At 50.1% G+C, this 26,610-nt stretch overlaps 1 protein-coding gene across 14 annotated transcripts in view; it reads left to right on the forward strand.

Moving 5' to 3' along the window:
- dtnba (dystrobrevin, beta a) overlaps window positions 1-26,610 on the forward strand; it is a 54,118-nt gene that overhangs the window by 24,959 nt on the left and 2,549 nt on the right. For 4 of the 14 annotated variants that reach the window (XM_048984847.1, XM_048984848.1, XM_048984849.1 and 1 more), the window contains 16 exons: window positions 306-460; window positions 904-1,009; window positions 1,118-1,284; window positions 2,270-2,394; window positions 12,088-12,162; window positions 15,908-15,976; window positions 16,388-16,480; window positions 17,069-17,159; window positions 18,403-18,488; window positions 18,580-18,693; window positions 20,571-20,667; window positions 22,142-22,162; window positions 24,523-24,682; window positions 24,876-24,965; window positions 25,444-25,497; window positions 26,509-26,543. In XM_048984847.1, the coding sequence (XP_048840804.1) occupies window positions 306-460; window positions 904-1,009; window positions 1,118-1,284; window positions 2,270-2,394; window positions 12,088-12,162; window positions 15,908-15,976; window positions 16,388-16,480; window positions 17,069-17,159; window positions 18,403-18,488; window positions 18,580-18,693; window positions 20,571-20,667; window positions 22,142-22,162; window positions 24,523-24,682; window positions 24,876-24,965; window positions 25,444-25,497; window positions 26,509-26,513 (1,508 nt within the window). In that variant the 3' untranslated portion in view covers window positions 26,514-26,543. Of the gene's footprint in view, window positions 1-305; window positions 461-903; window positions 1,010-1,117; window positions 1,285-2,269; window positions 2,395-12,087; window positions 12,163-15,907; window positions 15,977-16,387; window positions 16,481-17,068; window positions 17,160-18,402; window positions 18,489-18,579; window positions 18,694-20,570; window positions 20,668-22,141; window positions 22,163-24,522; window positions 24,683-24,875; window positions 24,966-25,443; window positions 25,498-26,508; window positions 26,544-26,610 lie in introns of those variants that run through there. The other 10 variants (XM_048984851.1, XM_048984852.1, XM_048984856.1 and 7 more) reach the window with 10 other exon arrangements.

Consider the following 26,610-nt stretch of genomic DNA (forward strand, 5'->3'; position numbering starts at 1 on the left):
AAGAAGGAAGACGACATAACTGGATTAATCAAACTTTGCTAAGGGCCCTGAAATGGGTTTGGCCGACCCTGCTGCTGGAGGCCTAGTAGCCAAGATATCACGTCTGTGTCGCCCGTACGGAGGATCATAAAAAAAAAATGCAACAGCTGTTTGAGCTCACACCCGATCGTTGTCTATGTGGTAGAATGTACCATATCAATGAATGTTCTCTCACGCTGCATACAGTAGGCAGCATGTATTGTATACGTGCTTTGGTGCTGTATTTGTAAACGTGCACGTGTGCTGGTCACGCCGTCTGTCTGCAGACATCTTCTCCCAGATCTCGGACTCCAGCGGTATGATGATCTTCACCAAGTTTGACCAGTTCCTGCGGGAGGTGCTGAAGCTGCCCACCGCCGTGTTTGAGGGGCCGTCCTTTGGCTACACCGAGCACTCCGTCCGGACCTGCTTCTCCCAGCAGGTCAGGCCTCCCCCTTTAAGGGAGTTAGGGAGAGCCCCCCCCCCCCAACACACCCCATACCTTTCTGCAATCTGATCTATGGATCAGAAAACAAATATATTGGAAGTAACTGGATTTTTGAGCAGATCATGTGACGTGAAGGGTGGGTGGAGCGTTGTGCGGTGAGAAAATGTTTCCACTTATTTGATTTGTTTTTTTCAGAATCGTTTCATTTTGGGGGAGAGAGATGCCTCCCTCCATCATTTTACTTATATTTACTTGTATTTCTCTGTGGTTATTTCTCTTCCTGTCTCTGTCCTTATTCGTTTTTTGTTTTTTTTTCTACTTTTTATGATATGTATAATTGTATACTCCGTACCATCACCTGCACGATAACACATTCCTTGTACTTTTTGTGGTTGGTGAATAAAAGTATTTTGATTCTGAACTTGTCTCTCTTCTAGAAGAAGATCATGCTGAACATGTTTTTGGATGCGATGATGGCAGATCCTCCCCCACAGTGCCTCGTCTGGCTTCCCCTCATGCACCGACTTGCCAATGTGGAAAACGGTGAGTCCCCTGTTAGGCGTTTGCGCAGTGCCCCCTTGTGGTGGCCTCCGGTGTTGCATGGTGAGTCCTCCGTTGCCTTTCTAACCTTCGGTTCTCCTTGCGGCCCAGTTTTCCATCCAGTGGAGTGCTCCTACTGCCGTAGCGAAAGTATGATGGGTTTCCGGTACCGGTGTCAGCAGTGCCACAACTACCAGTTGTGCCAGAACTGTTTCTGGAGGGGCCATGCCAGCGGGTCCCACAGCAACCAGCATCAGATGAAGGAGCATTCGTCATGGGTGGGTGCCATCCTCTTGGACAGGCCGCTCTTACACAGGGTGCCACCTGCTGGTAGTGCAGATAGAGGATGCATCGTCACACAGGATATCATCAATGCACAAATTCGTATCATTTTTTTTTGCCTGCCTGATGCTGTTGGTTAGTCAGAAATCATTCATTGGCTGACATCTGAGTAGGACGTCCCCAAAAAATCTTGTAACGTAACAACCCCAAAGGTGCAACCATTTTTAATGCCCTGACTGTGGAGCTGTCAATTCCACCTGTAAATAATCACATTTCCCAATAGATGGCAGCATTGCGTCTTTACTCATTCCTCTGTTGGTTTTGTGCTGCTCTCATTTTTATTGTTGTGCAATCGTGTTTGCTGCCTTTTGGTCTATTTCGGGTCTCCCTGCTTGCCCTGCCTGCTGGCTGACTTTCGAGGCTGCATGTGCGCCCATCGGAAGACGAACTTGGCCGTCGCCCCTGTGCACATTACTGTCTTAGCTGCTTCTTCCTCCCCACTTCTTCTCCTGGACCTTGAATGTTTCGGTGGTCGTGTTTGTGGGACGTCTGGGGAATAGTCTGTCTCACGCTGAGGTTTAGACCTCAAGGACAAGGACAGCACATAAGAGTCACACTACTTAATAATCCACTGGCCATCTGTGCTGTTTGCTTTCAGGACAGCAGACCTTCCCCTCTACCCCTCTGTCCTGGTTTCCTTCTAGCAGAACAGCCCTGTTTCCAAAGAGTCTTTTGTGTATTTTTGATATCGTACTTTATCAATGGTTATTACTAAGTGTTCGGTCCTGTGTCACATGCATCCGGCTGCCCGATCTTATGGCTGTCTGGTGTTTCTGCGGCATTCAGAGCTCAGCAGACAGATGCAGAATGATAATTGGCCCTCTTGTTTTTTTCCGGGCCCCGGGTTGGTCTGCCACTGGGTGGCGCTGTAGCGGACATGTGAAGCCGCGCATAACCCTGTGGCCCATTTGTCTCACGCAGAAATCTCCCGCCAAGAAGCTGAGCCACGCCATCAGCAAGTCGCTGGGCTGCGTGCCGAGCCGAGAGCCTCCCCACCCGCTGTTTCCCGAGCAGCCGGAACGGCCGCTGGACCTGGCACACATCGTGTAAGGCTTGGGGGGTCTCGGGTTGGGGGAGGTTGGTACATTTGCCTGTGTTTCCAGTAATGCTGTTCTCAGCCTCGACTTCCTGATGACCTTCGCTGAGACGCCAGCAGAGGGCAGCGGTGTCGGCCGGCCTGACATTAAAAGGGGAGAGAGAGTGGGCATTGGCCGATCGAACCATCTGCAGTCTCCTCCACATAGCCTGTATGTCCCAGCTTGGGCAGCGAGCTCAGGAGCGACACCTGAATCTCGTATCGGCTGAAACATCTGAAGCTGCGCTGAAGCAGATGGGTGTCGGCGTGATGTTTGCAGCCTGGAACGGTCCTCGTTTGTCTCCAAGTGACTGACTCCCAGATAGGCTTGACGCCTGTTTCTCATGTTTGGCTTCAGGTACTTTGGTGGTTATAGAGCTTGACGTGAGCTGGATTAGTGTTTTAGTGTAATGACTGTTTGTGGCCAACAGGGGACCCCAAATGTGGTTTGATTGGCGGTAAACACTACCGCTGCTGAAGCCAATGGTGCATGTGTTAGCGAGGTCTTTGTCTCTGAGTTCTCTTGAAAAGCATTGAATATTTAGGTCTGCCTTGTTGGGGGAGACGGTCCCCTGGTTGTGTCAGCCTACGCTGGTAGTCCAGTCTCACAGCTGAAGCTAGTGTCCCAGGCGAGAGGCACATTTCCCTGGGTTTACCGTAGAGTTCCAGATCATCCCCCTTCAGGAATCTGACATGCCGCGGCAGATCAGTTCAGACATTTCTACTATTTTTTCCCAGCTCTTGGAATGGAATCAGAGGGGCCCACATCACGGTTCTCCTCACCTTGCCTTGGCTCTGCAGTCTCATGGTGTAAATAGACACGGCTGTATCTGTGGCCGGATAACGATACCTGCGGCTTACAGCTCACTGCTGGAATTACACTCAGTCTGCCTTGGGATATGCCGGCTCGGTGTACGATCACTCCCGTTTGGGCGGCTCCCCTGTGCCTCCGCGTCACCTGGCCGCCCCCCCGCCTGCGATCCTGCCATCTCCCATACCCCAGGGTTCTTGCCTGCCCCCACCTGCTTATCCTCAGATCACCCTCGCCCAGATTTTGAGGAGTCTCTCCATGTCAGTTGGTGTTTAGGGCCTTGGATTGGCGTCTGATTGCTTCCCTGTGTTTTGATTGGCCGACTCCCCCCCCCACCCCCCCCAATTAGTTCAGGTTAGACTATGCTGAGCTCCTGGCCACAGAATAATCGGGCATTTTGCTGAAGCTGTGGGGATATATATACACAATCAGATCACATGAGGGTTTTCAGCTGAAGGAGAGACCCAGAGTTTTAAAGTGACAGCGAGTGCATTCTGTCCACCTCCAGCTGTCCCGTGGAGATGCGGCAGGCAGTGCTCACCATGTCTGCCATATGTATTTAGCAGACGTAGGGAAGGTGTATTTGTTTTATTAATGGTAATAAATATCTGCAGCACGTTGCCATTTTATCATGTATACAATAAAGTGGGTTGCAGTATGCAGTGGTGTAATTATAGTATATATCCAGGCTGTGGGCATGTTCGGTGAAGGAGAGCCGCTTTCTGACAGCTTCTGCGGTCAAATTTAGGAGAGGATGGCAGGGAGCGGTTTGCTTCACATTTGTCTCCTGGCAGTCCAGTCTCATTTCTGTGATTCCTTCTCAGTCTATACCATGATTCTTCACTTGACTGAGCCGGCAACCTATCATAAAATCACAGAGAATTATGGGTAAGTTCTGGCACATAAAAATATATCCATACTGGAGATTCACAACGCTTCATTTGCGGTTTGGATAAACTGTCTGAGCACCTGAAGCTAGGGGGCGCCAGTCTCGGGCAGAGACCCATAGCCCCTCCACACCCACCACCGCCCCGGTTCCCTTTGATATAACGCTGACTGACATCTCATTTCTGTCCTGGAGATGCAGCTTTCTCAAGGTCAGGCGTGTGCTGGGAGATGCCGAGCGGTGAGGCCCCCGGGGCGGGGTGGGAGGTGGTGCTGCAGGAATATGATTATAAAATGACAAGGAGAATAAACTGGGTGGAGGCCGACATGAAGAGCGAGTTGCCTGATTATTACAGTGCAGCAGCATTGTCACTGATCGTGCAAAGAGAGGGTGCAGTATTGTCACTGATCGTGCAAAGAGAGGGTGCTGCATTGTCAGTGATCGTGCAAAGAGAACGTGCTGCATTGTCAGTGATCGTGCAAAGACAGCGTGCTGCATTGTCAGTGATCGTGCAAAGAGAGCGTGCTGCATTGTCAGTGATCGTGCAAAGAGAGTGTGCTGCATTGTCAGTGATCGTGCAAAGAGAGCGTGCTGCATTGTCAGTGATCGTGCAAAGAGAGTGTGCAGTATTGTCACTGATCGTGCAAAGAGAGCGTGCAGTATTGTCACTGATCGTGCAAAGAGAGCGTGCAGTATTGTCACTGATGGTGCAAAGAGAGCGTGCAGTATTGTCACTGATCGTGCAAAGAGAGCGTGCAGTATTGTCACTGATCGTGCAAAGAGAGCGTGCAGTATTGTCAGTGATCGTGCAAAGAGACCGTGCTGCATTGTCAGTGATCGTGCAAAGAGAGCGTGCAGTATTGTCAGTGATCGTGCAAAGAGAGCGTGCAGTATTGTCAGTGATCGTGCAAAGAGAGCGTGCAGTATTGTCAGTGATCGTGCAAAGAGAGCGTGCAGTATTGTCAGTGATCGTGCAAAGAGAGCGTGCAGTATTGTCACTGGTCGTGCAAACAGAGCGTGCTGCATTGTCACTGGTCGTGCAAAGAGAGCGTGCAGTATTGTCAGTGATCGTGCAAAGAGAGCGTGCAGTATTGTCACTGGTCGTGCAAACAGAGCGTGCTGCATTGTCACTGGTCGTGCAAAGAGAGCGTGCAGTATTGTCACTGATCGTGCAAAGAGAGCGTGCAGTATTGTCAGTGATCGTGCAAAGAGACCGTGCTGCATTGTCAGTGATTGTGCAAAGAGAGCGTGCAGTATTGTCAGTGATCGTGCAAAGAGAGCGTGCAGTATTGTCAGTGATCGTGCAAAGAGAGCGTGCAGTATTGTCAGTGATCGTGCAAAGAGAGCGTGCAGTATTGTCACTGGTCGTGCAAACAGAGCGTGCTGCATTGTCACTGGTCGTGCAAAGAGAGCGTGCAGTATTGTCAGTGATCGTGCAAAGAGAGCGTGCAGTATTGTCACTGGTCGTGCAAACAGAGCGTGCTGCATTGTCACTGGTCGTGCAAAGAGAGCGTGCTGCATTGTCACTGGTCGTGCAAAGAGAGCGTGCAGTATTGTTCACTGGCCGTAGACTTTCTGTTTATCCAACACAGGTTCATTTATGGTTAATGTTGGGGGGGGGGGAGGCAGTCTCAAGCTGGGAGAGGATTATCACAGGTCTTTACGAAAGGGGGGTATTCAGGGGTACCTAACCGTAACCCTAACCTTAAGGGGGGGGTTCTCCTCTACTCGTCCGGGACCTGCTCATTCAGGCTGACCCCTGACATACTGTGAAAGGGAGCGTGATGTGGATGCGGGGGCGTTTAAGTGAGTTATTATAAGGGACAGCATGACTTGCTATGTATCACGCTTCCCAGAAATAGTTTAATTCGAAATTTGTCATCCTGCTCGAAGGCTGCTGTTACATAACATATACACAGTGAGCACTGCGGGAAAGAGCACATTGGGGGGGCGGGACGGTGACGGTGACCGCCATGATGCGGCAGGGCGTGTGCAGCCCAGGAAGCGATCATCGGTCATCAGTGTGAGGGAGTCAGATCTGCCGGCATGGGGAGGGGGGGTTAATGCTTGCAGGGGGTAGCCAGGGCGGAGGGAAGTTTCTAACCTATGCAGTCGGGTTCCAGGGTGACCGAGTCTGCGAGACCCGAGAGGCCCCATGGGATGGCAGCAGAACCACTGAGCTTCCTGACTGTGTCACGCAGGGAGTGACACGGCGTCAGAGTATGAGCACGTGTCACATGAGCTACTGTTCTGGCAGAACGTGAAGTAGCTTTGCTGTCAGTCTGAGATGGGAACAGTCCCTCTGTTTGGACATAAGAATTGTGAAACATGCCTGCGAAAAATACTGAATGAAAATGCTTCATTTGCTATTTGTACTAGTGCATAGGCTTTAAACAGAGAGAAGCTGGGGGTCTGAGTGCAGGTTCGGCCCTGGGACCCAATGGAGACTCTGGTGAGGATAGAATTTGAAGCTGCAACCTTCTGACCAGTCACAAAGGCCCGATCCACACATTGCCCCTTTGAAAGAGTGTTATTGTGCTGTATCGTGAGGGAGTGTAACCTCATTCCTGCAGGGTTCTGAATCCCTCTGCATCTGAAAGGAGCCCTTTGCTTCAGTGCTATGAAATTCTGCATCTGACCGACAGCGCTGCCGTTTTTCCAGCCGGCCATAAAGTCATGGGCGCGATGCAGGGAGATCGATGCCAGTTCCCACCCAGGACACCGACGCCTGACCTGAGGATTTCTGCGTTCGCATCGGCTCCCAATTTAGAATTGAATCTCACTTCATCTCACCGATGAAGTTCTAGACAGACCAGGGGACACTGACCTGGCTGGGACGTGACGTGTAGAAGCCTCACACCATGGAAGACATGGGCGGCGTTAGATGAATGGATTGTGTAAAATGGATGGATAGTTATTACTCTGTTTACAATCACACCTATCAGTTTTAATTGCTTAAAACGGGACTTTATGTCATATGATTTTGTCTGCTGGTTTGCTTGACCTCACCTTAAAGGATATGACAGGATTTAAAAGTGGGTAAAACGTGAGTGTTTTTGGTGGTGGTGACCCAGAGAAAAGAGGTGTGTTTCTGTTTGCCCCCGGCCTCAGGGTGGCCTTCAGGAGCTGGTGCTCGCCGACGTTCCTGCATCAAGCTCTCTAATGAGGTGATCCAGGGTTTGTGACCCAACCTCCTCTCCATCGATCAGAGTCAAAGCTGTTGGAGTTACAGCTGCATCTTGGCAGGTTGAAGACTCGGTTGGAGGCACACCTGCGGGTCGAGAGAACTCTGTACCACAGGAGGGCGCTGCAGCCCCTGTGTGGATCCGTGCCAGGCCCTCAGGATGCTGCCCTTGTCCAGCTTGCTGTGCTGGAACTCTTGGTTTGTCCCACCGCGTGTGTTAGCGAGCGGTACTCTGGAGAAGGTCGCCAGTCAGGTCTCCTGTTTGTTTCTCCGGGTTACTCAGCATTTTTGGTAGGTACAAGGGTGGATTAACTGCCCCAGTAAAAAAGAAACTTCAGATGTTTTAGGAACTAAGTGAAGCTAGCTGTATCTGGTTAGCAGAACATTTTACTTAATATCTAGTGTAGTTACTGACCGTGGCTAACAAACCCCGGGGCCCCCATGCAATGCGGGATTTGGTTAGTGGTGAACACTGCCGCGGGCGGTGTAGGTGTCGAGCGGCTCGGTAAGGTTCGGCACATTCCGTAAGTCCCTGTAGCTTTCCGTGCCCCAGAAGCTCAATCTCGCCTCCCCGCCCGTCGCCTCCTGACCTAAATCGTCGAAATTAATATAGAAGCGAATATAAAATGAGAATGTGACAGGCTTGAGGACGATGCGTGTTGCTGCGGGTGTGACTCTGTGTGCTGGTTTCCTGCCACTCTGTGCTCTGGCAGGTAGCCCACTCTCCCGCCCGCCTTCCTGCCTGGTGTGTTTGCGTGGGGGGGGGCTCCCTTTCTCATTTCACTTACTGGCACCGTGCACCTTTTCATTCCTCCATTTCTAGTTCTCAGAGAGTGCTTTTCCCAAGCGACCCGCGAGGGATCAGAGCGTTGGGCCGAAGGGCGGGATTTACGGCTTTGTGCAGATGATCCCAATGCGTGCTTCTCGGAAGACGTCCCGGTGGGACCAGCTTACGTCACCGCAATACGCATCTGACCTGAATAACTGGGTGGAGAGCAGAGTGCAAGGAGGCGCCGTGAGACGTGATGCTGCCGTCCGTGCCTGCTGCGTCACCCACCTGCGCAGAAGAGCCCTCCGTTTCAACGTGAAACACCAGTGACCATTATGCGACGCTGCGACTTCAAGGCTTCAAGCCTTGATTGACTGAGCTCCAGATGCTCATACTGTCAGATCCCAATTAGGAATATTGCATCATTTATTATCAAAATCGTAATCAAATTTGAATGAAGTACAACCGCTCCTTATATACTGACTACTTTGGTTAGTGACCATTCACAAATAGTACAGTAATAAATTCATTTGCGACCAGTGTGTGCACATATCGACCTGGAACTTGGTCATTAAAGGAGGAGTGGATGTAATATACTTTGAAGAGCTGAACTATTGCTGGATTAGGCTTTTCATATTGGCAGAATTAGCTGAGGTTTTTACAGACCAGATTTGCTGTATATTTACCTTATATTTCAGCCTTATCTTCAGTGCTATTAATTTCACACATGGCTTTGTCTGATTTGTCTAGAACTCAAAAGGAATTTTTTTAAAGGCATTTGGTTTAAGAAACGGCCTTTAATATATGGTTCGCTGGTGCCCAGGTCCAGTGTTATTTAAGGGCAAAGTCCTCAAGAGATTTCTTATTCGCAGTGAAATGCAGTTCGGCTTTGAGGCTTTTGGGGATGGTGTTTCTCAGTCCTTGAATTTGCAGTTAATTCGTGATGATCTGCAGGACGGAGCGAAGCGACCCGGAGCCGTTTGGTGGCTGGTCGATGGTGCGTCGCTCCTTCCAGCAAGACGCTGCGTTCTGCCCTTTGCTCCCACTCTCTGTGTGGCTTTGGTAATGGATTCGGGTCTGTGCCCCTGCGTGCCCATCTGGGGGCTCGGCTGGTTGTAGGCTCACATCTACAGGACTGTGAGTTTAATTTGGCTCCCACAATTTGTTCCTTTCCTCGGAGGTTTGAGGAGACTGACCGTAGATGAGGTCCTGATGGATGAGAAGGCTTCTGGGCACCTTTGGGTTCTCACTCTTCTTTGAACTTATTGTCGGCCATTAATCCTGCTGTGTGTTTAACAGTAAGACCCATCCATCCATCCATCCATCCATCCAAAAACACTTATCAAGCAGAGGGACGTGTTGCAGTGGTTTCCATCTCTTTGCACATTTTTTGCTTTATTTTTCTTCTCTCCTTCAGGACTGTGACACACAAACATCCCCTCAGTCTCGCTTTTTCATTCCTCCCATTCAAGCCCCGAAGCTGTTTTTCCACAGTGTACGCTCTACACCCCCACATGGTTTGAAGATGCCTTTCCCGTGGATATCAAACCTCATCCCCGTGCTTCTTAGCTGGTCTCTCTCTGCATTCTGCGCCGTGTCATACGTGTCAGGCTATATACGTGCACTGCGGTGGCTGATTCGGGTCCCGGCGGACAGGCGAGGCAGCCTGGTGCCCCCGGGCGCTGAATGGCCCACCATTCCGGCACCACCCCCTAACCGCTGTGTTATTGGAATTGGAACCACTGTGTTTTCATCATCTTGCCTATTTGTCACTGTGCAAAGGGATATGAATAAACTGGCATGTAAGATAAACATGGCTTTGAACAGAAATACCACATTTTTGGTGTCTGATACGATACCAATTCCCGAGTGATAATTGCAAGTGCTGTCAGTTATGCCCCCCCCCCCCTCTCAAGGACACGCCTCTTGAGGGCACACCCCCTCAAGGACATGCCTCCTGAGGGCACACCCCCTCTCAAAGACATGCCTCCTGAGGGCACACCCCCTCTCAAGGACACGCCTCTTGAGGGCACACCCCCTCTCAAGGACACGCCTCTTGAGGGCACACCCCCTCTCAAGGACACGCCTCTTGAGGGCACACCCCCTCTCAAGGACACGCCTCTTGAGGGCACACCCCCTCTCAAGGACACGCCTCCTGAGGACATTCCCCTTGAGGACATGACCCCTTTTGGGGGATACACCTTCCAAGGTCATGCCTCCCAGCAGGGTTTCACAGGTGTCTCAACTGTGAGTGACACCATGAAAGTGGGCCGTGCCCCGCCGATGGCAGCAGGTCTCAGGCTCCTGTCCCTCCACCCCTGACTTGCTCCGGCTGCCTGTGATTTTGCTCCAGTATTATTTCCAGCTGAGGATCAGCGTCTGACCTGTCAGTTCTTCCTGACGATGGAAGTGTTTGCAATATGGCCACTGTGATTTTTTTGGGTAAAGAATAGGTAGGACTTCTCCTGTGGCTTTATGGGCCAAACCAGCCCAAAAGATGAACATTGATGGAATAGAGGAAGCAGGTGTGATGTGAGGGTCTCCTGCTCAGAGCTGTGTGTCTCCCTGACACTCAGAAGGTACATCTCAGGTTCTGTTTCGGTCTTGCGGTTTCCCACTGGTGTGCGTTCCTCCTCCTTTCCTCCTCTCTCCTCCTTCCTTTCATGTAAATCACTCCGTGTTTTGGGGCTGAAGCATTAGCAGTGTTTGGAAAGCGGTGCGAGGCTGCCGTGCATCAGGACACGGACCTAATGGGGGGAGGGGGGCCTCCTCTCATGCATTCGGGCCCCCTTGTGGCTTTGCCTCTCTGCTATAAGGTGTGCTGCCGAGTCTCGTCCAGAGAAGATGCGCTATTGGCTGTGCTGTATCACGTGACTGCTGCCGTTCCCTTAGAGACAGCTGTGATGTAGAGTGTTAAGATGCTCATTCAGTAGAGCTTGATTCGGGAGGTGGTTTGGCTCACGGCTCCAAAGCCTGCTCGCGTTCTGCCTCTGCGTGAGACGAGGTGAGCTCCTTCTCTCGCTCCCTCCCTCTCTCTTTCTCTCTCCCTCTCTCTCCCCCTATCCGCCTCTTTTCCAACGCCCTTATTCCGTCGCTCTGCATTCTTCAGCTCCTCCTTTGAGGTTCAGTGAGCGTCTGTCTGGGCTTGTGTGACCCGTGGAGCTCACAGAGCCTCCCGTTCAGCTTCCGCTTGCAGGTACGAGCCGACGGGGAGCCAATCGCCCGCCTTCTGAGTGTACGGGGGGAGGGGGACAGGTACCCGCCGTGGGTCTCTCGTGCTCCGATTCGGCAAAAATAAGGCTTCGGATAACCGTGAATGAGGGTCAAGCAGCGGCAGTCAGGTTGGGCTCCATATTTACAGGAAACCCTTTGGGGGGGGGCGGGCTTTCGCTCTGCGGGACGTCTCCTCTGATCGGTGAATGGATCCACGATGATCCTGAACCTGGACACTCGTTCTGGTCGTTCCTCGCACCCCGTTTGCGGCTTGAGTTCTGTCAAGAGCAGTACTTTGTGGGATGGCTGAATTTCTTTCGACTTTTGGAGGGGTTATCTAGCTGAAACTAGCGGTATGCAAGAGGCAGGCGTCTCGGCACACACCGCCGGGGGGGGGGGGGGGGGGGAGGTGGGGGGCTCGGGCACCCTCTGTCCCCCCAGCCCAGTATCCGGACCAAGGGCAAATGGCTTGTTTTTTTGGCAGCCAGGCTCCAGTGTGTGGGATAGTGGCTGTTCATTCGGCCGTAATTCATCACTCACTACATAAGGAGCCCTCCCTCCTCGGTGCTTTCAGTGTTTTGTTGTGTTTCTTCTCCGTCTCCTGAATGATCTAATTTCAGTCTCAATATTGGTTACCGTTTATCTCCCTGCTGTTGTACATATTCTGAATGAACCCTTGACGGAATGTTTCTGATATTCATTCTTGTCCATATTTAAGCCTGTAGCTTTTCCCTCACCTCTGAGGCGTGTGTCCCAGCTTCATGGGTCTGATGATCCCTTAACCCGGCGTCTCTGTTGCAGGCCTCCCCGTCCCCTGCCTGGCAACATGAATGATACAATGGTGATGTCGTCTGGGGTGCCCACTCCCACCAAAAGGTCAGTCGTCTTACTGTGGACTTTGGCGATTTGTGCGCCACTACGTGTGTCTCGGAAGAACTGCTCTATGGTGTAGTTCTGCGTGTGCGTGTGTGGAATGCGATCGAAAAAACCGCTATGAAAGACAGGGACTCTGCGCGTTACTAGACAAATTGTTACACACGTATTGCACCTGTAATGTGTACGTGAGCGAGTTAGAGTTAGTGGTAAACAGCAGATTGATGAGGGATGTGCAGACTGCCTGCAGGGTTAGGCTTAATGGCAAATTGATGAGGGATGTGTAGACTGCCTGCCGGGTTAGGCTTAACGGCCGATTGATGAGGGATGTGCAGACTGCCTGCCGGGTTAGGCTTAACGGCCGATTGATGAGGGATGTGCAGACTGCCTGCAGGGTTAGGCTTAATGGCAGATTGATGAGGGATGTGTAGACTGCCTGCCGGGTTAGTCTTAACGGCAGATTGATGAGGGATGTGCAGACTGCCTGCAGGGTTAGGCTTAACGCCCGATTGATGAGGGATGTGCAGACTGCCTGCCGGGTTAGGCTTAACGGCAGATTGATGAGGGATGTGCAGACTGCCTGCCGGGTTAGGCTTAACGGCAGATTGATGAGGGATGTGCAGACTGCCTGCCGGGTTAGGCTTAACGGCAGATTGATGAGGGATGTGCAGACTGCCTGCCGGGTTAGACTTAACGGCAGATTGATGAGGAATGTGCAGACTGCCTGCAGGGTTAGGCTTAACGGCAGATTGATGATGGATCACAGAAATGAAGACTGTACACTGTTATATCTGACCCTTGGTTCTCTGCAGAGTTTTCTCTGGGCAACACCCCAGAACATTCTATTACACCCCAGAAAGTTCTTTAACACAGCACTGCCTCCATTCATCCTGTCTCCTGTAGACTGCTTAACCCTCTGGGGTAGGGAACACACTTTCACTGACTGGGGCATGGTCACACATTTCATTCAATATCATAAATTCATCGGAAATAAATTATTTCTTATTTATTTCTTTTGGCATGACACTCATCTTTATTTTAATGTACTTTGTAAATATGTCAGATTTATGTTAAGTTTGTAATTTGACATCAAAGTATAGACACTGCAAAATGCAGTTTGGAACACTTGCAGAAACATTATAAAAGTACATAGTAAGAAATGGTGGCCTTTTGTTTTGATCCCAGATATCTGATCACCAAAGTCTTGGCTACATGAAGACGACTAAATGGTGTAGTTGCAACATTCAGTTGGATAAATAAATAAGAAAAATTTATTTCATGTCACTGTTTCTGGCTCCTTTCATTGAAAATGTAGCAACTTTATGTGCATGCATGCCGTTGACTCCAGAGGGTTAATCTTATGGGTTTTGAGCTGTCCAGCACAGCTCTGCAAAACCTGGCTGTTATTACCCTCTACAGGAGAGTAACTTAGTTCCTCTAGAATTTTGGAAAGGAAGGTGTGTACCCTGGGGGCGGCATGGTGGTGCAGTGGTTAGCACTGTTGCCTCACACCTCTGGGTCCCAGGTTCAAGTCTCCACCTGGGTCACATGTGTGTGGAGTTTGCATGTTCTCCCCATGTCGTCGTGGGGTTTCCTCCGGGTACTCCGGTTTCCCCCCACAGTCCAATAACATGCTGAGGCTGATTGGACTTGCTAAATTGCCCGTAGGAGTGCATGTGTGAGTGAATGGTGAGTGAGTGTGCCCTGCGATGGGCTGGCCCCCCATCCTGGGCTGTTCCCTGCCTCGTGCCCATTGCTTCCGGGATAGGCTCCAGACCCCCCGCGACCCAGTAGGATAAGCAGTTTGGAAAATGGATGGATGGATGGATGGGTGTATAACCTGAGTGTGTAAATGTGTAATCAGCATGCCCTGTTCTCTGTACAGGACAGCTTGTTGGTGATGCTGATGACTCCCCGTTACATGTGTATAAAGCCCTGCGGGGAGAAGGCATCACACTGAGGCTCTATTCCCAGAGACCAGCATGCCACTAAGAGCAGTTTCCTTCTCTATGAAGCCCCACGCAGAAACTGCGTCTTTAGGGTAGGATAGGACTGGCTGAGACTCCATTATGAGCCGGAACCAGCTGTAATTAATTTTCAAGATTAACCTTTAATGTAGTTTTTTTTTCATCACAGTAATATTTTCTGACAACTGCTTTGTGATTTGGAAGTCAAGACTTGTGGGTGAAATAGACATGAATACATCCTTCCAGATCATTCTCCTTGATAGATTAGCCATTTATCAGGACTTATAAGAGGGTTTAGATGTTCTGCCAGGACCCTGGATGATTACATGCTTTTATGCGCTATATTCTGAACTATCCTGTTCATTTGGAAAAGGAGTAAATTTGAAGTACATCAGTTCTCTGTTAAAAGAATGATGTAGGTTTAAAAGCTGAGGTGATACGGGCCGGAGTGTCCTGGACGTGTTCCAGTCAGACTTCCGTGGGATATCCATTAGCAGTCGCGCGCTTTAAAATGGCAGCTAAGTGGCATAAGATGGAGAGAGTGCTGACGTTTTTGTCCGGCCCCAGTAACTCTCAGAGAGTGGATCCGTGCCGCTGGACTCTTCATTGCAGCGGGCGACGCTGAAGCGTTCGGCCCAGTTTCGGCAGAAATCCCTTCAGCTGTATTGCCATACCAGGCTTGTAGTCTGAAGCTTTTCTCTCTCCAGGTAAACTATTAGATTTGGAGATGACAGCAGAGTGTGTTTTGAGCGCACCCTGATTGCCGTTCTTCATCAGTCCGTAATTGAGCTGAGGTTCTCCATTGTTATTCCGGTAATGGGCTCTTAAAGCTTCCATGTGGATTTCTAGCATCCTGCCTCAGGGAAAGTGGGTGTGAATTAGATTTCAGTGCCTGTCCTGCTTGGGTCTGTCTGGCTTCTGCAGCAGCAGGACAACGCCGATGTCTAGCCTGCCTCCAGTGAGTCTGAACACCCGGGTGCTGGTGAGAGAGGCGTTTCCCCCAACGACCAGTCATGTGCCGCAACCTTATCCCCTGCTTTCAGTTCCTCTTATAAATGCTCGTCTTATAACTGGAGTCTCCAGATTTTTTCCCATGATTCTCTGCCTGTCTTAGACCTTGGAAACATATGATCTGGCCAACAGGCCATGTAGCCTGTGACACTGTGCCTGTGATCATAAGTTTTGTAAGTTTTTAATAATTATCCAGGGATTGTTTTCTGTTTTTATTATAGTTTCAGCTGTCAGAGAAACAAAGGACTGATAAACATCAAATAGAATTAGACCGTGGGTAATGAGCATTCTGATATTGCCTTTCATTACATGGCCTAGCCTGAAGTCAAGGACTTTGGCTTCATATGGAAGAACAGAACACAAAATAAGCCAGCAGTCCTTTTTCATATTCAGTTATTTAATGCGCTGCCTCACTGAAAACATATTTCCGTATTGGCCCACGAGGGGAAAGAACGTTCGACAGGTTAATTATGTGGCTGTGTTATCCGGTAGCATTACGGCTGCTTAGCTTGTGGCGTAGTGATACGCGATTGCAGCCTACTCACACCGCATGATCAGCATCTCTGGTGTTCTTCCACACTGCTTCCTGTGTGTGTGTGTGTCTTATGATGCTATTTCATTGGGCTACTGTACTGTTATGTTTGTGCATAATACTGTAAATAAATACTGAAATTGAAAACATAAGTTGTATCACATTATTAGGGTATGAATAATTCATTAGGAATTAACACATAGTTAAATACAGTATTAATACTATAACGCTTCATTAGGGAGCAGCTGAGCCATGGTTCAAACGGCATCTCATCTCCATGTCCGTTCCCGAGGGCTTCCATCGCCCCGTGAGTGGTAAACATCACTCCTCTGTGTGTTTGAAAAGATAGCAGGTGACCCCAGTGACCCCAGTGACCCCAGTGAGGTGACTGCTAGCAGACAGGAGCCTGAGGCCTCTGCTGCTGATCCTCTGTTTTCTCAGTCTGCTGCAAAAGCAGATAAAATGGCCGTAAAAAGACACCATTCATTTGCAGTAGCTTGAGCCCCCCCACCTTCACCCGCAGCTTTTGCTGAGATGGTCACCTGGTACCTTTTTCCTCCTCATGTATGACCTTTAAATAGACACTTTTTACTTTGGGTTTATCTGCTACGTCTCCACAGTCATCCATTGATCCATTGTGTGTCTCTGTATATCCCCGTCTGTTGTGTCCCTGTGTGTGTGTGTGTGTGTGTGTGTCTGCACCATGTGTCCCCATCAGCAGGTCTCCCCTGGGACTGGCCGCCTCACACAAGCCCTCTGAGGAACACGCTTTGATAGCCGCCTATGTGAGTCGCCTGCAGAGTAATGCACGGTCAGTGTCGGAGCACCGCGCAGACCCAGGGCCCCGGCCCAGACGGCGTACAGCTTTCAATGCCCCATAAGAGAGAGAGGCCCCCTGCCCTGTCAGGCCCATGGTCACAGGACGACAGCCACATGATATTGCTCTAGTTGATTGGAGTTAATGAGGGTGGTGTTGCCTGCAGTTTCTCAGCAATTGACCAGAAGGCTCCGATGTTTCCATCTTTGTCCGAGACGCTAACCCCCACTGAATGGGAGGTTTTCACTCCGCCGGGGGGGAGGGGGGGGGGGGGGTCTGATTTCTGTTCCTCACTTTAATTATGTTTCAGGAGCTATAGTTACATCTCTGTGGAATCTCTCTGTCTCAGTGTTTCATATGTGTGATTTCTGATTTCTGAGGGTAAATTCTCTGGCTGCAAATGATGTAACATTAAGCAGGTCAGACTGGCCAATGTCTAATATGCACAGAATTAGTTTTATAGTTTTAGCCCAGAGCCTGGATGGAATAGTCTGCTGGTCTACATTACTAACCAGCAGTACAGGTACTGGGGGGGGCGCGTGGCACGGTTGGTGGTCTTGACGCTCGTCCCCCTCTCTACAGCACCCTGGACAGCCCCAGCCGGCTGGACGAGGAACATCGGCTCATCGCCCGTTACGCTGCACGGCTCGCCGCAGAGGCGGGAAACCTACCAGTGAGTCGGATCTCGCCTGCTCCCTGTGGTCCCTCATTACGGTCAGACCGCGGTTGCTGTCAGACTTTCTCATGGATGAAACGGCAGCAGATGCCGCCATTATCTGGGCATCAGAGTAACTGTGGTCGGGGACGGCAGCTGGACTGGTGGTGCGTGATGGTGTCGGATTCACGGTATGCTGTAATGGAAGTGGCCCCCCCCTCCGCTCTCATCATTTTGAGGATGCTGTAGTCGGGATTATGTCTTACTGGGGCCTATTCTAGTATTTCGTTTGAGGGAAGGCAGGTAGCTGTCTGGGGTGGCAAAGAGAGATGGACCAACACAATAGAGTATCTCTCTGAAAAGGGAGTGGGACTGCAGCTTGTTATGGAGCATGTCGGCCTGCAGGGAAGCTCTTTCATCTGGGCTCCGGAGAGCTTCTGCTCTTTGGGATTACCCAGCATGCACTGCTCAGCCCCATATGCAATGAAGGTGGAGGGGGGTCAAAATACAGAGCTTCTCTTTCCTAGACGATAAACCCTCCCGCGTCTTGTGGAAGGTGGATGTTGTCATATTTGGTACTGTGGGTTCAAATCAGTTGGGTGGCATTGTGAGGATTAGAAGAAGCCAAGCACAGGTGAGTCTGTATCAGGCCGTCACAGAGCTTCTCTCTCGTTAGAGAGATGGGGAGGGTCTGCTGGCTTCCTTAAGAGAGCAGCTTTGCTTTAGGTGCTTGTGAGTCGCCGTCCTGCCCCGCAGCCTCGCCAGATCTATGCTAATGAGCCTTTGTCGGAGTTATCGGCGTACGGCAGGACCTTCTCCTGCTGTCCCCCTTCCAGGCGCCCATGGAAACACAAGGGCTGGCTGTTTACATATCTGTCCAGGAGCGTTTCTGGGTTGGCTGCCGAGTCGCGCTGCTGCAGAAGCACTTTTCGCGGTTGGATGGCCGGCAGCTGTGTAAATAGGGGTCTTCATCATGCGGGTGTCGGGTTCCCATCACAAGCTTCATGCCTGTAAGACTCAGGTTGGACCCTAATAGTTTGAATCCAGTTTCTAAAAGTTAGATGTGCCCACCCTCAACCCTGGATCGCAACTAGCCAGATATCTTATTACAGCTATGGGTAGTTAGTCAGACCCCACCCTGCATTTGACCCACCAGTGAACTAACTAAGCTTCTTTTTGCTGAATGCTCATTCATCAGCAGAGTGCGCTGTGTCATTTTAGCGCCTTTGTTTGTGTGTTTCGTCACTCCTTCCCCATCCAGCAACGCCCTCCAACTGATCTGACCTTCAACTTCGATGCCAACAAGCAGCAGCGACAGCTGATCGCAGAGCTGGAGAATAAAAACAGGTAGGCAGGGCTGGAACTGCCTGTCTAATGTGGGGGGGGAGCTGATGGCAGGTCTTCATGTGCCCTTCATACGTCGGCTGTGGTTTCTCAGGGAGATCCTGCAGGAGATTCAGAGGCTGCGTTTGGAGCATGAACAGGCCTCCCAGCCCACGCCGGAGAAGGCCCAGCAGAACCCTACACTGCTGGCGGAACTACGGCTCCTCAGGTGAGCGACCCTCTCTCTCCATCCACACCTCCAGCTTCTCCCCATCCACACCTCCAGCTTCTCCCCATCCACACCTCCAGCTTCTCCCCATCCACACCTCTAGCTTCTCCCCATCCACACCTCCAGCTTCTCCCCATCCACACCTCCAGCTTCTCTCCATCCACACCTCCAGCTTCTCCCCATCCACACCTCCAGCTTCTCCCCATCCACACCTCCAGCTTCTCCCCATCCACACCTCCAGCTTCTCCCCATCCACACCTCCAGCTTCTCCCCATCCACACCTCCAGCTTCTCCCCATCCACACCTCCAGCTTCTCTCCATCCCATTCCCATTCAATGAAATGATTTTTCTGTTTCATGTTGGTTTTGTTGGGATTCACATTGCCCTCTAAAAGGTTATCCTTCAATTCATGTTCAGATTTTTAAAGGAGATCAGCCTGGACCCGTTGAACTTCACCTCAATCCCTGGTAACCTGTTGCTCATTAAACTCTTAAAGTTCAAGGGTCATTGGAGAGACTGTCCTGCCCATTTTCCACCTTCAGAAGTTCTTCTTTTAAAGCCTAGTTTCTTAACTGAGACAAAGCTCGGCAGTGTGTTCTTCGCGGGGTGGATCTCTTCCGCTTGAAGGAGAAGCTCTACCGTTATTTAGGTTTTTTTTTAGCTCAAGGTTCTGTCTTTGAATATGTTTGTTTTAAAATTTTAATCTTTTTTTGTTCCTGCCTTAAACCTTCACAGTCGTCAGTATGACCAGTGTGTGTCGGCGACTTTGAGCTATTTTGTACGGTTTGGGTTCCCGCGCGTCTCCTGCCCATGAACACAGCAAGCCGAGCGGAATCTCTGCCAGCCTGAGCTCCCGGGACCCTTTTCACCTCCGGCTCCCTGTCAGCTTTGCTTTTCCTGCCGAACGCCTCACTGGCGGTTATTTTTTGCGGCAGCTTGGCTGCCGGGGCGCCGTGTTTCCCGAATGGTGTGCCAGAGTATAGCTACCACCCGCCGGCTTGGTGTACATCACACCTGCCAGTAGGATCTGGCCTGTAAGCTGCAGAGACCTGCCCAGGTTTACATTGCAAGCAGAGGGCAATGATTTGGGCACCCTGGTAGGTTGTGTTCTCATGTTAAAGAACTAAAAAACTCTTTTCGTATGTGGTAGTCGGGATGATCACTTCAGTGACATTAGACTCATCTTGGTTTGTGGGTTTTCTTTTATGCATGCAGTTTTGTATTGAATTGGAACTGTTACTCACACAGAACAACACTAATGACTGGACTTTTAGTGGCGGTGTATTTGACGGTGTAATGTGATCATGACGATGGCCGGCATCGTCTGGACCTACTTTGCTTTGTCAGGGACGTTTACCTGTGACATTTTGAGAGATATTACACCCCCTAGTGGGTACTACAGAAAGCATGTTGACTTGGCACACAGTTTGCTCTGTAAATGTCAGGCAGGAGAGACAGGACCGGATGGGAGGCGTTTTTCAGAGACGTGCCAGGACACATTTCCTTCAGCGACACAGCAGATATGGCAGGGCCGCTGAATACAAATGAATTCACCCAGAATGCCGAGGCCCAAATGGTCTTTATGTTTATAGACATCTGCTGATGCAGGATAATTATAGAAACAGCCACGGTCCCTATAGGTTTGAAGGGTTATATGTTATTTGTCATGAGGATTTTGTCATACCTGACAGGGAGCTGATGAATGTGTCCTCCTCTCAGCCAAACCCCAAGGGAGCTGCGCAGAAATGTGTGCCCCACCCCCCCAGGCTGGAAGCTAATAGTTAGCGCAGAAGGCTTCTGGCAGTCGGGTCAAAGTGCCGGTTCTGACCCGTGAATTCGCATGGACAGGGCACTGACACGTGTTTCCACAACGGCAGGCAGAGGAAGGACGAACTGGAGCAGAGGATGTCAGCCCTGCAGGAGAGCCGCCGAGAGCTGATGGTGCAGCTGGAGGGCCTGATGAAACTGCTCAAGGTAGGCGGTGCTCCCACATCACCCCCACATCACCCCGCCCAGCTAACGCTCTTCCCCCACATCACCCCGCCCAGATAACGCTCTTCCCCCACATCACCCCGCCCAGCTAACGCTCTTCCCCTACATCACCCTGCCCAGCTAACGCTCTTCCCCCACATCACCCCGCCCAGATAACGCTCTTCCCCCACATCACCCCGCCCAGATAACGCTCTTCCCCCACATCACCCCGCCCAGATAACGCTCTTCCCCCACATCACCCCGCCCAGATTACGCTCTTCCCCCACATCACCCCGCCCAGATTACGCTCTTCCCCCACATCACCCCGCCCAGCTAACGCTCTTCCCCCACATCACCCCGCCCAGATAACGCTCTTCCCCCACATCACCCCGCCCAGATAACGCTCTTCCCCCACATCACCCCGCCCAGATTACGCTCTTCCCCAACATCACCTCTCCCAGCCAAGCCCACCTCCCCGCCCCCCACTCCTCCACTGTACCCAAGCCACATACCCCCGGCCTGTGGGCCAGTGTGGCTTTTCGTTGAGTAATCAGGATGTCTTACAGGAGATCTGTCACAGTGTATGTCTGTCTCCGTTCACCGGGCTAGAGACCATGACACTAAAGCAGGTCTCCTCCTGAGGAATCCACCTGATCCATTACTGGCTCTTAAATGACTAAGTGCTGATTTAACATTGTCTCTGTCATTTTAATTATTTATAGAGGATAATTGTGCTAGTATTAATTAAGTGTTTTTATTTATGTAATGGTGCAATGTACCATCTCCAGCACTAGAGGGTAGTGCTGCACACTCAACTAATATACATACAGCCCAGTTAAGGATCAAATATTTTTTTGTCATAATGCAAGGGGCGACTTGCATCTGCAGTACTATAATATACCCACAGCACTCGACAGCAAATAGTATTACTGCTCCTGTTAAGGTTAAGCGATTATACCCACTAACGTCCCACTACGTCAACCTGACACATAAATGCTGTCAGACGTTACTCAATAGGACGTAAGTTAACGGATACCTGTATCCAGAATGTGGTATTCACTGGAAAATTGTCATCAATAAATAAGCTTGCGACATATTATGCTGTTGATGTAAGTAACCATATAAACATTTGATATAGGAAAGTATTGCAGTATTGTTTATTGAGAAACGGAAAGTGGAAAACTTCAGGGTGATCTGTGATGTCATAAGCACTTCAGAGGTGCCTGTAGAAAGCCGAGCCATCCCTACATACACTGATCTTGTCAGGGGTAAATAGTGGGTCAGACTGACATTCTGACGGGCTGCTTTAATTATAGTAATGTAAAGTAGCTTCTTGGTCAATGTTTCTCTGCGTGTGGATGAACTCTGCATGTTTATCACTCGCCGTCCTGCTCTTCCCCTCTTCCGCTCTCTCCGCGTCTTCTGTGCTGTTCACTGACTCTTTTTATCTTTCTTTCTGCTGAACGCTGGCTGGTAGGATGAAGAACAAAAGCAGGCAGTAAGTGTCTCCTTAGCTGCGTCCCCAGCTGAGCTCAGATCAGCCTCGTTGGAGCGCTTACATGCTGCCGCCGCCGTACCACGTGAACGTCACGCTCTCGCCGGGTCGGGGCTTGTGCCGGGTACAGACTCTCACGAGATGCGTTTTCTGGACACCACACCGTTGGCCACGCCTGCTCACAGACCAGTCTCCCGTCTGTTGTCCCATCCATCAGCCCTGAAGTTTCATTGTGCATGAGACAATAAAGATATTCTGTTCGTCATGCAGCACAATGAAGAGAAACCTTGATATCTTTTGTCATCAGCATCGCACAAAAGGCCTTTTAAAGCACGTTAAGAACACTTTTTATATTGATACCCTGAAAAGAGGGTGTTGCGTGTTTTAGATTAGAATGGGAGCATTTCATGGTTTCTTAGTGGACCTTGGAGTTAACTTGGACCACAACGTCTCCATTTACCCACACATGGGCCCAGTTTGTGCAAAGCGTACACATCCTTCTTGGAGTTCTGAAATGTGGAACTCATCAGGTAGCTTCTTTAGTGTTACCCTTTCATGTGACATGCTGCTTTTCCTCTGGGCCATGGTGGAGCTCTACTTTATTTTGTCTTTATCAAGTTCGGTGACATCAGAGCACATCGGTGTGATGTTATCCCCCTCGGCCAATCAGACACTGTGAGGCAGGGAGATCTGTTTTAGAAGCATTTGCTGTCGTGATTAAGCCGACTGCCATCTGCTGTGCTGCAAGCATAGAGGACGTGTAAAAACACAAAACAAGGGAGAGGCACCTGTGGAATAGCAGGGTCCGATGCCAGCGAGGGGGGAAACTCGTTTGGGCTGTTTTAACAGGCTACACACCCCTAATTCAGACATCCCTGTCCCTGGGCCTCACAGAGGTTTCGAGGGGCGGCTTTGACATTTTTCCTGTAAAACCAGAATCCCCAGAGTATGCATGGTATAGCTCAATTCTAGTCTAACGTCCAAGCACGGTGGAGCACCTTCCATTATGCAACATCAGCCTCTGGTTACTTGTACTTTGAAACTCTGCCAGTTACCTCCTGATAAATGATTTTTCCTAACGAAAGTGGTGATTTTTTTAAAAATATTTTTGTCACGCCCACCCCCACTCTTTCTGTGGTCATTATTTTTCTTACAGCATTTGCTCTGTTGCAGCTGGGGAGGGATCAGGGTTGGGAAAGTCTGTCCACATCTGTTTCAAAAAAGGTCGGGGAAAAAAACATGTGACCTGGATCCAATTTACCCACGATGATTACTGTGTGCAGTTTGTCACCCCTGATTATCTCCACCTGCCTGTGGGACTTTTGGGGTGGGGGATGGGCTTGAGCCCGAGAAACTCTCTCTGTTTCCTGTGCTACCTGAGCCCAACACCCCCCATGCACACAATGCCCGCGTTCCGTGGCGTTCCGTGGCGTTCCGTGGCGTTCCGTGGCGTTCCGTGGCGCTGTGTGCTGCCTGCTTCGCCACTGTCGTGATGTGATTTTCATCCTCTTAATCATTATCGCAAATCTCATGTCCTTGTATCCAGGCGCAAACATGCATTTCTGTTGCTCATAATCCTACAACCAAATTATTCATTGCATGTGGTTTTGATTCATCCCAGGCCATGGGTCTTGATTTTACTAGATATGCCGAGTGCAGTTATTGTTCGGAATTTGGTTGGACATTTTTTTAATACTTCTGGGAAAAGAGAAAATGAGAGACTGTAAAAAAAAAAAAAAATGGATGAAATGTTAGGTAAACTGGTTTGTTAAAGTGCATGAATAATTTCTAAGTCTGTACCTGAGAGAAACCAACCAGCTGCCTTCTGTGCACTGGTGCCGTTAGCCGTGGTTTCTCCATGACAGTGCTGCCATCCTCTCCTCTGCACATTGGTCATCTATCACGTGACCGATCCTCTTCTTGCACGGCGCAGACTGGACAGACAAAATGATCCATCTTGCATTTTTTTACAGTTGTGACTTTAAGCTTTTAATAATAATAAGGTACACAAATGTTATACACTGCAGTGGTGTGTGCGTTTGACAACCTTCAGTGATCCGTGTCTTCGACAAGCCCCAGCAATGCACGGATTTAATAAGCTCCGGTGATGTGCGTATGTCATAATCTTTGGTAGTGAATTTAGAAATCTTCAGGGACATGCAGATTTGATAAGCTTCAGCGGCGGGAGTCTGCATTTTGATGTTTTGATGGTGTCATGCATGCCCGTTCCCCTCAGCCCTGCGAACTGCGGACAAAGGGATTGTCTCGATGCGTTGCCTCGTTAATGCATCCTGGGGACTACATGGTGTCTGTCTGTCTTCTACTGCACCCTAATCTATCTCCACCATCTCCCTGTCCGTCAGGCACAAGCGGCCATCTCTCCTCACACGTCACCCAGCCATGGTGCTGGCCGGCCGCTACCAATGCCGGTTCGCTCCACGTCCGCCGGTTCCACCCCTACGCATGGTCCGCAGGACTCACTGGCAGGCGTGGGAGGGGATGTCCAGGAAGCCTTCGCTCAGGGTAAGTGGACCGGCTGCCGTATTGCCTCGCATCTCCCAGCTGCATGGTGTCCACCCGTAGGAAGTTGACTTGTTTGATGAGCGCATTTGGTCTGTAGATTGTGACAATATGAAAATCCGACAGGCCAGTTCCTGCTTCACAGTGACACGTCCTCAAGTCTTCTGTTTACCGACGGTCTCTGTTTGCCTTCCAGGTCCCAGGAGAAATCTTCGTAACGATCTGTTAGTTGCGGCCGATTCTATCACAAACACCATGTCGTCTCTGGTGAAAGAGCTTCATTCTGGTACGGCCTTCCTTCTGTGGCGCCCTGAGTTCCAGAAACTGCGCGTTGGTCTAAATATGAAGCAAAAGCTGACTGTAAAAGTCAGCATCTACGTGACTTTAAACAAGCATGATGCATTTCTCATTCACACTAAGAATATTGAGACTGATCTTTTTGTCGAGTTTAAAAAAAAAAAAAAAGGTGTGTAGCACCCTCCTCTGTTTACTATTACCTTTCAAGCCTGCCCAGATCCTCTGCTCTATCTCACACTCCCCAAACTCTCCGATATCAGTCATGGGGCTGGGAGTCTGCTTTCATGGTTCCTGTCCTTTGCGAACAGGAAGCGTCCTGTAATAGTGAGCAGATGGATGTTTTTAATCAGCAAACATCACAAAGTAAACCATATGGATAAATTAGCATAATGTGTGATGATGTTCGCCGGCTGATTGAAGTGGCACCGCGCTACCAGTTGTGACTCGTTTTCTCTCTGATCACGAAGTTGAGGACGGTTGTGAGGAAGAGGAGGAGAAGATGCTGAATGGGAAGGACCGGGGTGAGTTGGAGCTCCAGGACACTGCGCCGAGCAGTGAGCCTCTTTCGGATATGGCTGCCTCTGCTTCCCCCACCCCTGTGATTGGTGTTGGCATGTTGGTATTTATTAGCTCACTGGGCTTCAATACAGCCTTTACATCAGCAGTCCAGTTTGCTGATTAAACGTGACGCTTGGCAACATTTTTGTTACGTATGGTAATAGCAAACTTTTCTCCTGATTTTGAAAGCTCTCGAGCCTTGGTGCTGCTTGCGAATATAAACCGCAAGCTTTTGAAGAGCAGGTCAGGCGTCCTCATAAACACGTCGCCTGGTTTACTGGCCAGGCCTCGTCCGGCATCTCGTTACGGTCTCGTTAAATTGAGCCCCAGCCCCCTTTGCAAAGCGGCCGCTCTTTGTACCTCCAGCCCGACTTCTGACCTGGTGGCAGTTATGAATTTTATGGGTGTCGGCCTGCTGACTTTGAGCGGCTCCTCTAAGGGGTTAAGATGGTGGATCCGGACACAGATTCCCTTTTGCGCTCGGTCCTGTGACTTGCTGTTTCTCACATTTGCCCCGGTGTTTTTGCCAGTGTGACAGATATGGCGTCCTCACACTGTAGATGTGCACACTGCAAAGATTAAGGCACCATTCTGTGTTCTGCTTTGTAGCATTAGCATGTCTGAGGCGAGTCACCTGATCAGACCCCATGTCTGTACTGTGTGACCCATAACCAGGGGCAGTTTTGATGCTTTTGGGGACCCACTTTATACGTCACTTTGGGCCCCTCCTAGATGTTTCAAAACCTAAAGAAATAGCTGGCAAGTAGAGTCGGTAGATTGGGTCTAACTAGCCAGTTAGCGAAACGTGCTGCTTCAGTGTGTCTTTTTATTTAATATTTAGTGTAATGACTGTTTGTGACCAACAGGGGGGCCCTGTACAAATAGTCATGAACACTGCCACTCCCTGTATTGTGTTTCATATGACCATCTGGAAGCTTGTGACATTACGCATCATGTTCCTCTGTGCTTTCTAGGTTAAGCAGAAATAGGACCTGAGGACCCAACCCAAGTAAGTCTCCTGTGGATTTTCTCGTGATTATTCTCCTGTTTTTTTCTTACAAGACGCTGATGAATCA

Source organism: Brienomyrus brachyistius, chromosome 19 (assembly GCF_023856365.1).
Source record: "Brienomyrus brachyistius isolate T26 chromosome 19, BBRACH_0.4, whole genome shotgun sequence".
NCBI lineage: Eukaryota > Metazoa > Chordata > Actinopteri > Osteoglossiformes > Mormyridae > Brienomyrus > Brienomyrus brachyistius.